Genomic DNA, 13921 nt, shown 5'->3' on the forward strand with positions numbered 1-13921 from the left:
ACTAGGGATTATATAGCTATATCTGAAATTTTGTGCATATCAGTTAATATCTCAACCCTCCATGAAAATAGCTGTTTTCTTGGACGTTTTCCTATTTTGTGAAGGCTTTGGAGAAGGCATTTTTTAAAAAAGTTTTTTTAATGAACTGCCCTAAAGACCACCGTATAGGATAGAAAGAGCCTTCTTGACCCTTACATTTCCAGCGTAACTTCAGAGTATTTTTGTACCAAAATGGCACTTTTTCTCTCCCCCTCCATGTCAGAATCAGTCCCACTTTTGCAGACGCCTATTCCAACATGGGGAACACCTTGAAGGAAATGCAAGACGTCCAGGGAGCTCTGCAATGCTACACAAGAGCAATCCAGATAAATCCTGCGTTTGCCGATGCCCACAGCAACCTCGCTTCCATCCATAAGGTAAGCTTTGTGTCTCTGCTAAATCTATTTTTTTTAAAAAAAAACTGGGGGGGGGGCAGCAGGGGAATCTTAGTTTTTACAAAAGGAAAACAACTGGCAAAAGCCGTCCCAAACCGAGATGGGGCACAAAAAGAAAAAGGGGAGAATTGGAATTTATGCTGGAAGTGTGAGGAGGCAGAGGGCACGCCGATACGTTTATGGTGGGGCTACAGAAACGTTAAAAAATTCATGAGGAAATAAAAAAGATGATCAGAATTAATTTAGAGGGGAAAACCAGAGGCATATTTACTGAGTATAAGAGGTAAAGAAATACCACAAGATGGGAAGATATTATTCTTATACGCGACAGCTGCAGCAAGGCTACTCCTTGCACAAAACTGGAACAGGAAATATATACCCACAAAGGATGACTGGATAAAGAAACTAATTGAATTTATAGAACTGGCAAGGTCAAGTGCAGTAATAAGGTACCAATCAAACTGGAAAATAAAAATATAATGGAAATGGTTTGAAGATTATGTGTTCAAGTACTGCTCAAAAACTAACATGTTGATATGTTTGGTTTAATGTTTGTAAATCTGGTTTATAATAATAATAAATAGTAAGTTAAAAGAGTTAAGAAATATAAATTTAGATAAAAATTGCAATGTGAATGTGAGTGAAGGAAGTCACGTGGGTATTTGGGTAAATGCTGAGTTGTGTATAGGGTTAGATGTGGGGAATCCATATATGTAATGTATAGTGTTGAAAATGTACGGCAACTAGCATGTAAAATGAAATCAAAAATAAATAAATAAATAGGGGGGAAATAAAAATGGCAATGTGAAATATTATATAGGAGGGTGAGGGGCGGTGGAGGGAAGCCACGAGGGTGGTTTTAATGTCTGAAATTTTGGGTGGTAGGGTAATACGAATTTTGTTTTGTGTCTATGTGTTTGTTTGTAAATAATTTTTTTAAAAGGAAAATGAAAAAATTGCTATTTTTACTTTGAAATAAAAATGGGGGGGGGAGGTCTTATACGGGTGATTGGGTGGGTGAATGGCTCATTTTCTTAAATTTGAGCCCCCCCAAATAGAGGGTGGCTTATATAGACGGAAAGTATGGTGGAGTTCCACACCCAAAAATCTCATTGTGACTTCCAATCACCCCTACGTCACATTTCCGATGGCGCCCTTTTGCTCGTCTCTCCTAGATCTCAAAATGCATTGGTTTTGTCATATTTCCTGCTGTCCTTTGTCAATCCACACCTGCCAAAGAATTTAAATTTTCCCAACATTTTTTTTTAGACCACACATGTCCAGCGTGTGGCCGGGGAGCGTAACCTGGTTTACTTACTGGGGCAACCCCCCCCCCCAAATGCTCAACAACTTCAATCCTAAAAAGAGCTCAACAACCTTGGGGTTAAATCCTAAAACAGCTCAACAAATTTGCCCCGCCCTCATGTCAAATCTGGCCCTCTTTGGGAAAATTTGGGCACCCCTGTAAATTTAGACAATACAGTCCTATCTCGGGTTAAATATGCTTCAGGATGAATATTTTTGGGTTGCGCTCCGCAGTGACCCAGAAGTAACGGAGCACGTTACTTGCGGGTTTCGCCGCATGCACAGACCCTCAAAATGATGTCATGCGCAGAAGCGGCGAATTGCGACGTGCAGATGCGGGTTGCATTCGCTTCAGGATGCGAACGGGGCTCCGGAACGGATCCCATTCACATCCAGAGGTACCACTGTACTCTGCAAGTGTCCTGTTCTCTATGAAATGTTTCTTCCAAAACCTCTCGTAATTCTGCCTGTATTATAATCTTGCTAATTCTGCGTATTTTAGCCTTTTTGCTAGCTACGCCAACTTAGTAGGGATGGGATTCTCCTTTCCATCCTTTGTCTGTTAAGATTCTCGCTGCGGCTATTGTAGACACTGTGACTTGCCATTGTTTTATAACCATTTATTGTAACATTTATTCTATGATCAATTACAATAATCATTCATTGTAATATTCATTTATTGTACGATTAATTACAATTTATTGTAATTGTTAAGAGTAGGTTTCTATTGAATTTTTACATGCTGATACTCAATATTATTCTATAGCATGGGGAGGCAAACTACGGCCCCATGGCCTTCTCAATCTAGCCGGGAGTCGGCATGTTTTGACACGAGTATAATGTGTCCTTTTATTTAAAATGCACCTCTGGGTTATTTGTGGGACATAGGAATGCGTTCCTTTTTCCCCCTCCCCAAAATCTAGTCTGGCCCCCACAAGGTCTAAGGGACAGTGGACGGCCCCCTGCTGAAAAAGTTTGCCGACCCCTGTTCTATTCCAATGATTGTTGAATGTTACTTTATAAGTCTACCAGGTGTGGATCATCGTGCCTTCTGTCTGTTCTTCATCTTTGGTTTTGATGGTTGAGAAAAAAAGCTAGTGGCAATTGCTGAAATATCCCTCCCTTTCTAGGATTCCGGAAACATCCCAGAGGCAATTGCTTCGTATCGCACCGCCTTGAAACTGAAGCCGGATTTTCCTGACGCTTACTGCAACCTGGCGCACTGTTTGCAGGTGAGGCAGAGTTTTAAGGGCCAACACTCCCAGGGTTTCCGGCATGTGGGAACCGAGGCGTTTGAGTCCCAAGGTACCACGGTAATGGTAAAAGCGTCACCTAATTCAGGAATTGTCCAATGTCACTTTAGAGACCAACTCAGTTTGTTCTGTGTCTAAGCTTTCATGTGCAGGCAGACTTATTCAGATACACTGAAGCGGAAGTCCCCACACCCTGATATTTAGAGGGAGGGTGGGGCGGGGTATTTCTCTGAACGGTAGTAGGACTCAATCGGTATGGTCAACCTGTGGACGACTGTGTCTCATTACATATCCTAGAATCATAGAATCATAGAATCATAGAATCATAGAGTTGGAAGAGACCACAAGGGCCATCGAGTCCAACCCCCTGCCAAGCAGGAAACACCATCAGAGCACTCCTGACATATGGTTGTCAAGCCTCTGCTTAAAGACCTCCAAAGTAGGAGACTCCACCACACTCCTTGGCAGCAAATTCCACTGTCGAACAGCTCTTACTGTCAGGAAGTTCTTCCTAATGTTTAGGTGGAATCTTCTTTCTTGTAGTTTGGATCCATTGCTATCCTAAATATCCTAAAACTATTTCTTGTAGTTTGGATCCATTGCTATCCTAAATATCCTAAAACTATTTCAGGTCATCTGCGTACCATCCCTTGTTTTTTCAGTCATTCACAGTTGCCAGCAGGTGGACTTATACCATTGACTCCTACTACCCTTCGGAGAAAAACCCCAACTCACCCTCCCACTATATATCAGGGTCTGGGGGCTTCTCCTTACTCTTATATAGCAGGGTCTGGGGACTTCTCCCTCTGTATATCAGGGTCTGGGGACTTCCGCTTCAGTGTATCTGAAGAAGTGTGCATGCACACAAAAGCTTATATCAGGCATCCCCAACCTGCGCCCCCCCCGATGTTTTGGCCTACAACTCCCATGATCCCTAGCTAACAGGACCAGTGGTCGGGGATGATGGGAATTGTAGTCTAAAACATCTGGAGGGCCGAAGGCTTGGGGTGCCTGGCTTATACCAAGAACAAACTTTGTTGGTCTCTAAGGCACTACTGGACAATTTTTATATATATTTTGACTTCATCAGACCAATACGGCTACCTACCTGAATCTAGAACCCTGGTTTTCTTTGCCCCCTTTCAGATCGTCTGTGATTGGACCGATTACGACGAGAGAATGAAGAAGCTTGTCAGTATTGTGGCTGACCAGCTGGAGAAGAACCGGCTCCCTTCGGTGCACCCCCATCACAGCATGCTGTATCCACTGTCTCACGGCTTCCGAAAGGCTATTGCCGAGAGACATGGGAACCTTTGCCTGGACAAGGTGGGTCTATGCTGTGAAGAGGTGTGCGCCGCTCCGTTCCGTCAGAGTTTGAATGCTTTCATGTTGGCTTTGGATATATAATAATATATAATAATTTATTATTTCTACCCTGCCCATCTGTCTGGGTATCCTCAGCCACTCTGGGTGGCTGCCAACCAAATATTAAAAACACAAGGCAGCATTAAATATTTAAAAACTTCCCTAAACAGGGCTGCCTTCAGATGTCTTTTAAAAGTGAGATAATTGCTTATTTCTTTGACATCTGATGGAAGGGCGTTCCACAGGGCGGCCGTCACCACGAGAAGGCCCTCTGCCTGCTTCCCTGTAACTTGGCTTCTTGCAGGGAGGGAAGCGCCAGAAGGCCTTCGGGAGAGGGACCCCGGTGTCCGGGGTGGAGATGCTCCTTCAGGTCTACTGGGCCGAGGCCATTGAGGGCTTTCAAGGTCAGCACCGACACTATGAATTGTGCTTGGAAACGTACTGGGAGCCAAAGCAGATCTCTTGGGACCGGTGGTATGTGGTCTCAGTCAGACTGGATTTAAATCCTTTATTTTACAGAAAGGTTTGATCTTGCTGGCATCCTCTTAATATTGACAACCAGAGGAAAGTTTCATCTGCTGGGCTGTTTAGGGCTTTCAAGGTCAGCACCAACACTTTGAATTGTGCCCGGAAACGTACTGGGAGTCAATGCAGGTCTTTCAAGACTGGTGTTATGTGGTCTCTGCAGCTGTTCACGGCCCCCAGTCTGGCTACCACATTCTGGATTAATTGCAGTAAGGTAGCCCCACATAGAGCGCATTGCAGTCGTCCAAGCTGGAGATAACAAGAGCATGCGCCACTCTGGCAAGAGAGTCCGTGGGCAGGGAGGGTCTTATCCTGCATCCCAGATAGAGCTGCCCTGGACACAGAACAGACCTGTGCCTCCATGGGTCCAAAATGACCCCCAGACTGTGCAGCTGGTCCTTCAGGGGCACAGTTGCCCCGTTCAGGACCAGGGAGTCCCCCCCACCCGCCCACACACCACAGAACTTCAGTCTTGTCAGGATTCAACCTCAACCAGTTAGCTGCCATCCATCCTCCAACCGCCTCGAGGCACCCGCGCAGGAACTCCACCGCCTTTGCCGGCTCTGATTTGAAAGAGAGGTAGAGCTCTCTATCAGGCTTCCTCAACCTTGGCCCTCCTGATGCTTTTGGCCTACAGCTCCATGGTCCCTAGCTAGCAGGTCTAGTGGTCAGGGATGATGGGCACTGTAGTTTGAAAACAGCTGGAGGGCCAAGGTTTAGGAAGCCTGCTCTGTATTGGCGCCAATGGCTGTTAAGCGAAAAAATTCCAGGGTGAGTGACTCCTTGACAGCCTAGCTCACCGGGGCACTTGTCCCCCATGGGTCCATGCTGTCAGTAAAAGGAGGAAGTCCCAGCCCGGTAATTTGGAGCAAAACAGTGGTCAGTAGACCATGATTCTTACTGTTGCACCACAGGTCTGCCCAGGAGTAAGAACCCCGAGCATGGGGCAATGTCAACTTTTAAAACTTCCTTCTTCCCCCCAGAATACACTTCAAGCAGCATCGTTGATACATCATCACTACATCACTAGCACATCACAAATGAGGAGGGGTATACAAGGGTTATGCATTCACTATGAGGTCCCTTTATCAGACCCCTTAAATCTCCATCACTGAAAGAACAATAAAACTCTTGACACGTCCTTTCCCACTGGACTTGTCTGGAGATGGGCATTCAGAACACCTGCCTTGCTAAACTGCCTTGGCAGATGTCTATGGTTGCCCCCTTGGTCTCTCCCTCGGTGGGGTGCCGTGTATGTGCTCTCAGGCTTGGGGAATTCTGGCGGGATGCCCTGTTCCTGCTGCCTACATGACTTCCTGCTTCTTGGCTCATGGAGGGAGGTGGAGCCCAAATTCGTTCAAATGGCGGAATGAGGAGAGTCGGTTAAAGCATAGATTTTCTGCGTGTCTTTCTTGGGCTGTCAAGTCAAAGGTATGTATATTTGTAACATTGGAACAACTTCAAAGATGTGGCCTCATGTCCCCCACCCCCATGTCATTTCCGTAACCCGGCTTTCTTGAATCCCCTTGCTAAATCAACGTGCTCCACAAGCCGCCTTACGAGCACCCCAAGGACCTGAAAGGCAGTGAGGGCCGGCTCCGCGTTGGCTACATGAGCTCTGACTTTGGGAACCACCCCACCTCCCATCTCATGCAGTGAATCCCAGGCATGCACAATTCGGACAAATTTGAGGTGAGGTGCACAAGAGGGCAGCTGTGTGAGTAGCTCAGGCAGCAGAGCGCTGAGACTCTGAATCTTGGGGTCATGGGTACGAGCCCCACGTTGGGCCAAACGAATGAATACAGCCTAGGACCGCCTCTCCACGGAGGATCTAACAGTCTGCAAATAAAAAAATGTTAGAGGTCCTGGGCTTCAGGGAGATTAGGCTGGCCTCGACCAGGGCCAGGGCCTTTTCAGCCTTGGCCCCGGCCTGGTGGAACTCTCTGCCACAAGAGATCAGGACCCTGTGGGATCTGACATCTTTCTGCAGGGCCTGTAAGATGGAGTTGTTCCGCCGGGCCTTTGGTTCAACCTGACTCCCCTTCTCTTTTTGTGTAAGGACTAGTATGAAAGAGGCCTCCCAGTGTTCTCACAGGCCCATATAAGAGTTGGGCCTGATGAGCGTTTACTGTTCCCAACCCTAATCCTGCGGAAAGCCATCTAATTGGATTTGAATTTGATCCTGGCTTGTTTTCAGGAGGTAATTTCGTTATTGCTTGATTTTATACCAGTGTTACATATTTGGTGTTAGCCTCCTTGAGCCCGGTTTCGGACGGGGAGGGCAGGATACAAATAAAAGTTTTTTTTATTTTTTATTTATTATTATTATTATTATTATTATTATTATTATTATTATCATCATCATCATCATCATCATTATCATTATCCTCTTAATTTGCATCAGCCCTTGGTTGTAGCAATAAAACAACGAGATGATCTGCAAGGAATAGAAATGAAAAATCAATGATATCAAATACATTTGAGGGTTTTGAATCGAGAGTGGACCTTATTCTGACTGCCCCAGCTCAAAACCCGGCCGCCTTTGCCGTCACCTGCTCCTCTTGATCTGCCAAGAGAGGACTCTGGGGTAGTGGTTGGGCAACCCGGAACAGGCAATAAAGGAGGGGTAATCATCTCACGACAAACCTAGACAGCATCTTAAAAAGCAGAGACACCACCTTGCCAACAAGGTCAGTATAGTAAAAGCTATGTTTTCCCAGTAGTGATGTATGGAAGTGAGAGCTGGACCATAAAGAAGGCTGATCGCCGAAGAATTGATGCTTTTGAATTATGATGCTGGAGGAGACTCTTGAGAGTCCCATGGACTGCAAGAAGATCAAACCTATCCATTCTGAAGGAAATCAGCCCAGAGTGCTCACTGGAAGGACACATCCTGAAGCTGAGGCTCCAAGACTTTGGCCACCTCATGAGAAGAGAATCATAGAATCATAGAGTTGGAATAGACCACAAGGGCCATCGAGTCCAACCCCCTGCCAAGCAGGAAACACCATCAGAGCACTCCTGACATATGGTTGTCAAGCCTCTGCTTAAAGACCTCCAAAGTAGGAGACTCCACCACACTCCTTGGAAGCAAATTCCACTGTCGAACAGCTCTTACTGTCAGGAAGTTCTTCCTAATGTTTAGGTGGAATCTTCTTTCTTGTAGTTTGGATCCATTGCTCCGTGTCCGCTTCTCTGGAGCAGCAGAAAACAACCTTTCTCCCTCCTCTATGTGACATCCTTTTATATATTTGAACATGGCTATCATATCACCCCTTAACCTCCTCTTCTCCAGGCTAAACATGCCCAGCTCCCTTAGCCGTTCCTCATAAGGCATCGTTTCCAGGCCTTTGACCATTTTGGTTGCCCTCCTCTGGACACGTTCCAGTTTGTCAGTGTCCTTCTTGAATTGTGGTGCCCAGAACTGGACACAATACTCTAGGTGAGGTCTGACCAGAGCAGAATACAGTGGCACTATTACTTCCCTTGATCTAGATGCTATACTCCTATTGATGCAGCCCAGAATTGCATTGGCTTTTTTAGCTGCTGCGTCACACTGTTGGCTCATGTCAAGTTTATGGTCAACCAAGACTCCTAGATCCTTTTCACATGTACTGCTCTCAAGCCAGGTGTCCCCCATCTTGTTTTTGTGCCTCTCATTTTTTTTGCCCAAGTGTAATACTTTACATTTCTCCCTGTTAAAATTCATCTTGTTTGTTTTTGCCCAGTTCTCTAATCTGTCAAGGTCGTTTTGAAGTGTGATCCTGTCCTCTGGGGTGTTAGCCACCCCTCCCAGTTTGGTGTCATCTGCAAATTTGATCAGGATGCCCTTGAATCCATCATCCAAGTCGTTGATAAAGATGTTGAATAAGACCGGGCCCAAGACAGAACCCTGTGGCACCCCACTAGTCGCTCTTCTCCAGGATGAAGAGGAACCATTGATGAGAACCCTTTGGGTTCGGTCAGTCAGCCAGTTACAAATCCACTGAGTGGTAGCATAGTCAAGACCGCATTTTACCAGCTTCTTTACAAGAATATCATGGGGCACCTTGTCAAATGCCTTGCTGAAATCAAGGTAGGCTACATCCACTGCGTTCCCTTCATCTACCAGGCTTGTAATTCTGTCAAAAAAGGAGATCAGGTTAGTCTGACATGACTTATTTTTCAGAAATCCATGCTGACTATTGGTATCACAGCATTCCTTTCTAGGTGCTCACAGACTGTTTGCTTCATGATCTGCTCCAGAATCTTCCCTGGTATTGATGTCAGACTGACTGGGCGATAATTATTTGGGTCCTCTCTTTTCCCCTTTTTGAAAATGGGGACAACATTTGCCCTCCTCCAGTCTGCCGGGACTTTGCCTGTTCTCCAGGAATTCTCAAAGATGACTGCCAGTGGTTCTGAGATCACATCTGCCAGTTCTTTTAATACTCTTGGATGCAGTTCAGCTGGCCCTGGAGACTTGAATACATCTAAACTAGCCAAGTATTCTTGTACTATCTCCTTAGTTATTCTGGGCTGTGTTTCCTTTGCTGAATCATTTGCTCCAAATTCTTCAGGTCGGGCATTGTTTTCTTTATCGGAGAAGACTGAGGCAAAGAAGGCATTGAGGAGTTCAGCCCTTTCTGTGTCCCCTGTTTGCATTTCACCATCTTCTCCTCTGAGTGACCCCACTGTTTCTTTGTTCTTCCTTTTGCTACGAACATACCCATAAAAGCCTTTTTTGTTGCTTTTAACCTCTCTAGCCAGCCTGAGTTCATTCTGTGCTTTAGCTTTTCTGACTTTGTGTCTACACGTGCTGGCTATTTGTTTGAATTCCTCTTTGGTGGTTTCCCCCCTTTTCCAGTTTTTGTACACATCCTTTTTTAATCTTAACTCAGTTAAAAGTTCTTTAGATAGCCACCCTGGCTTCTTTAGGCACCTTCCATGTTTCAGTCTCATTGGTATTGCCTGACGTTGTGCTTTTACTATCTCCCTCTTAACAAACTCCCAGCCATCATGAACTCCCTTTCCTTTTAGTATTACTGTCCATGGGATCTCACCCAGCATTTCCTGGATTTCCTGGAAAAGACCCTGGTGTTGGGAAAGATGGAGGGCACAAGGAGAAGGGGACAACGGAGGACGAGATGGTGGGACAGTGTTCTCGAAGCTACCAGCATGAGTTGGACCAAACTGCGGGAGGCAGTGGAAGACAGAAGTGCCTGGCATGCTCTGGTCCAGGGGGTCACGAAGAGTTGGACACGACTAAACAACAACACAATCATCTTGGTGATGCAGATCAGGTGCTGGAGAGTCGAAATGGGACGGTGGGAAATTTCCTGATAGCAGTCAAGTTGTTCTGACACTTGAGATCATTTAGGCACTGACAGATTAGACCAGGCATCCCCAGCCGTCGGCCCTTCAGATGTTTTGGACTACAATTCCCATCATCCCTGACCACTGGTCCTGTGAGGTAGGGATCATGGGAGTTGTAGGACAAAAACATCTGGAGGGCCGCAGGTTGGGAATGCCTGGATTAGACTGTTTGCTTGACCAAAATCCAAAGTCAGTATCTGTTGTGGGGATAAGCCACAAGAGGGAAGCTCTTTGGCAAAGATTCCCACATTGCAGGGGGTAAGCCTAGATGAGCCTCGTGGCCCTTTCAAACTCCCTAGTTCTATGATTATATATTAGCAATTGCTTCATCATTGAGGAAAGCTGTGATGGTTCATGCGCTTCGTAAATTCTGGCCTTTTCCTGCGATGTTTGGGAAAGATGGGCTTTGTCTACTGTTTATCGGCCTGTGTTTTGCTGCGCCTCACGTGCTTCCTGCTCAAGTGACCCTCAAATGTATTTTATACAATGGACTTTTTATTTCCATTCTTGATTGATATTTATTACGGCCATTGGCCCGTCACACGACAGTTTCCCACCAACATATATATACTTAAACCTCCAAATTTAAAACAGCTAAAAACTTACAAGAACAGACAAGAACCAAAGCAAAATAAGCAAAAGACCCAACAAAACATACATTACAATAAATTTGCAACATAGACATCGTCTTCTGCTCATAAATTAATAAAAGACATCAGTGGTGATATCACCTAGTTACATCCTAAAACATATATCATGGTTTAAAAGGGTCATCCGAGCCGCACAGGAGTCCGTTTTTCTTCTTTAGGGATAGGACGCTGATCAAGAATCTGGCAACCGTGAGTGATCTTAGGGGATCTTCATCATTTAGTAGATATCTCAGTTTGGCTTCATTCCAATCATCGGCGATTCCCTTTAGATATGGATCAAGAAACTTGCTCCTGGCCGATGAGTGAGAAGCACAATCAAAGATTATGTGATGCAACGATTCCGGTGCCCCACAATTACAATCACATAAGAGCGATATCTGTCCATTGGAAAATCTATTTCTCAGCACGTTCGATGGGAAGGCGTTGAATCTTGCCTTTATAAAGGCATATCTATGAGTCGAAGAAGTTAAGGAATTCAAATAGTTTGGGAGCCTTAAGAGGGGTAATAAACCAAGGTTTTGAGGTGAGCAGGTACCATTGCCCAACACCATTTTCTGCTGCAAGTCCATCTCCTCTAGTTTACAGGTTACTGTTCTTTTAGCTGGAACTATGTCCTGCTCTAGTAATTTAGATGGGGAGATTCCCATTGCCGTAATTTTCAGTTGTAAATTTTTTACCCATGGGCTCTGGAAATCATCTCTCCACATACATTGTATCAAATACAAGTTTGGGAGATTGTGCCATAGAGATAACCAGTGACAGAGTATGTGCTTCCACAGGGCGTTTTCCAGGGATACAATATTAAGTTCCATGTGTAACGCTGTATTACTTACACAGTTGGGCAGTTTCAATATCCCTCTTAAAAACTGATTTTGAATAACCTGTAGGTGAGATAGGTTGACAAAAGTCCCCCAAGTTGAGATGGCATAAGCAATTGTCGGGATCACCTTGGCCTTGAACACTTTCAACGCCGATGGGATGTGGAGGGCTCCATCGGTGAAGAAGAATCGCAAGATCGCCAAGGAGATAGCTTTGGCTCTGTTTGTAACATAAGCTACATGGGCCTTCCATCTAAGGTTATGTTGTAACCAAACTCCCAAGTATTGGAATCTATAAACTGGTTCGATGACTCTCCCATCAATTCTCCAATTATGGAGTTTCCGGCTCTTTGAGAAAACTAGGATCTTAGATTTTCCATAATTAATTGTAAGGGAATTTGTGTTACAATATGATCCAAAAAATTTTAAGGCCCTCCTGAGACCTACTCTAGAAAAGGAGAGGATGACTGCGTCATCCGCATATAGTAACAGAGGGCAACGATAAAGTGCTAGGCGGGGTGCGTGAATCCTTTCTTGAGCCTCTGTTAGGGGAGTCCTCATGTCGCTTATGAATAAATTAAACAGGAATGGAGCCAATATACAGCCCTGTCGGACACCTCTGTTAATGGGAATTGAATTGGTGAGATCGCCCTCCGGAGTGAGTCTCACTCTGGCCACTGAGTTCTCATGGAGTTTAATTATTAGCCAGAGAAGCCTTCTGTCGATGCCCCAGCGGGTGAGTTTTTCCCAGAGGATGTTCCTGGGGATACTATCGAATGCTGCCTTTAGATCAATGAATGCCACACAGAGTTGGCCACCCTTTGGGGTGGAATATTTCCAGGCAAGATGCTGTAAAATTAGAATATGATTAATTGTTGACTGTTTTGGGCGAAATCCAGCTTGTTCGGGCCCAATTAATTTTTTCTCTTCGGCCCATTGGGTAAGTCTGTTCAACAGGAAGCGGGCATACAGTTTCCCCACTATTGAGAGCAGACTGATATTTCTATAATTTCCTGGGTCGTCTGGTGAGCCCTTTTTGTGGATTGGAACGATAATAGCGTCCTTCCATACTTCCGGGATCATTCCAGAGTTGTTAACGGCATCAAAAATGGTCGCCAGGACTTAAGCCCACCAGTCCGCATGGTATTTTATAGCTTCTGCCGGGATCAGGTCTGGCCCAGGCGCTTTCCCTGTTTTGAGTTTAACGATCAAATCATGGATGTCCTCCGGATCAGTGGGGGGCCAGAGGGGAAGCTGTTCTTGAAATTCATCTCTTGTGTTAGCAGTACAGTCAGTTGTGGCAAAATAATTTTTTAAGTATGATTCCCAAACCGGGACAGGAATAATAGTTAAAGGGTATCTTTTAGTTCTTTGATTTACCAGGAGCCAAAATTGTCTGGAGTTCCGTAATGATGAGGCTTCTATGATTGCCCACCATTGATTCACTTGCCATTCCTGTCTAGCTCCCTTTTGAATTTGCTTGTAGGCCGATTTTGCTTGGAAATATTCTTTTGGCAGGACCGTTGCTTTATATTCTTTGTAGATGTTACCAAGAAGTTGTCTAGCCTGTTTACAAGCACTATTGAACCACAATGCACCTATCTTCCTTTGTGTTCGGTTTATTTTATGCGTCGGAACAGAGAAAAAGGACGATAGATCTTCTGACAGATTCGAGAATAGTCTTAGAGTTTGGTCATAATCGTAGTAGTCCTCAATTAAGCCTGAATATGCTTGTTTTAGCCCTTGTTGGAAATATGCTGAGTATTTTTGGGCCTGTAATTCGGACCATTTAACACTTTTGATTTGCAATACTGAGTTCGTAATCAGATGTGTTGGGTGCCTGTCTCCATCTGGGGTCCAGTCTATAGTCATTGTGGCGACCAACGGTAGGTGGTCGCTCAGTTGAATATTTTCAACTTTAAAATGGGAAAATTTGGGGAAAATGTCATGAGATACTAACATATAATCCAGGACACTGTTTGCAGAGGAGCTTATGTGTGTAAAATCACCCGGTACGTCTGGCGGGCAGTTCCCGTTTAGAATCACTAAGTTTAGACGTAGTACCAATTGGTAAAGAAGGGTTCCTGCTTCATTTACCCTTTTGTCTTTGGAAAGTCTTTGAGTATGGAGGGCGAGGTCATTAATGAATTCTGGAGTTATCCACCATTTGGCTTTGATTAAAGACTCCCAGTTTGTTGCAATGCGAGCATTGAAGT

General features: G+C 45.0%; 1 protein-coding gene across 1 annotated transcript; it reads left to right on the plus strand.

Moving 5' to 3' along the window:
• Window positions 1-285: 285 nt before the first annotated feature.
• On the plus strand, window positions 286-4425 carry LOC308578333 (uncharacterized protein). Its single transcript, XM_081178609.1, has 3 exons — window positions 286-416; window positions 2870-2971; window positions 4139-4425. Exons 1-3 carry the CDS (start codon window positions 297-299, stop codon window positions 4397-4399), a joined length of 483 nt encoding a protein of 160 aa, XP_081034735.1. The 5' UTR covers window positions 286-296; the 3' UTR covers window positions 4400-4425.
• The last annotated feature ends 9496 nt before the right edge of the window (window positions 4426-13921 follow it).

Source organism: Podarcis bocagei (assembly GCF_964188305.1).
Source record: "Podarcis bocagei genome assembly, chromosome: W".
Lineage (NCBI taxonomy): Eukaryota > Metazoa > Chordata > Lepidosauria > Squamata > Lacertidae > Podarcis > Podarcis bocagei.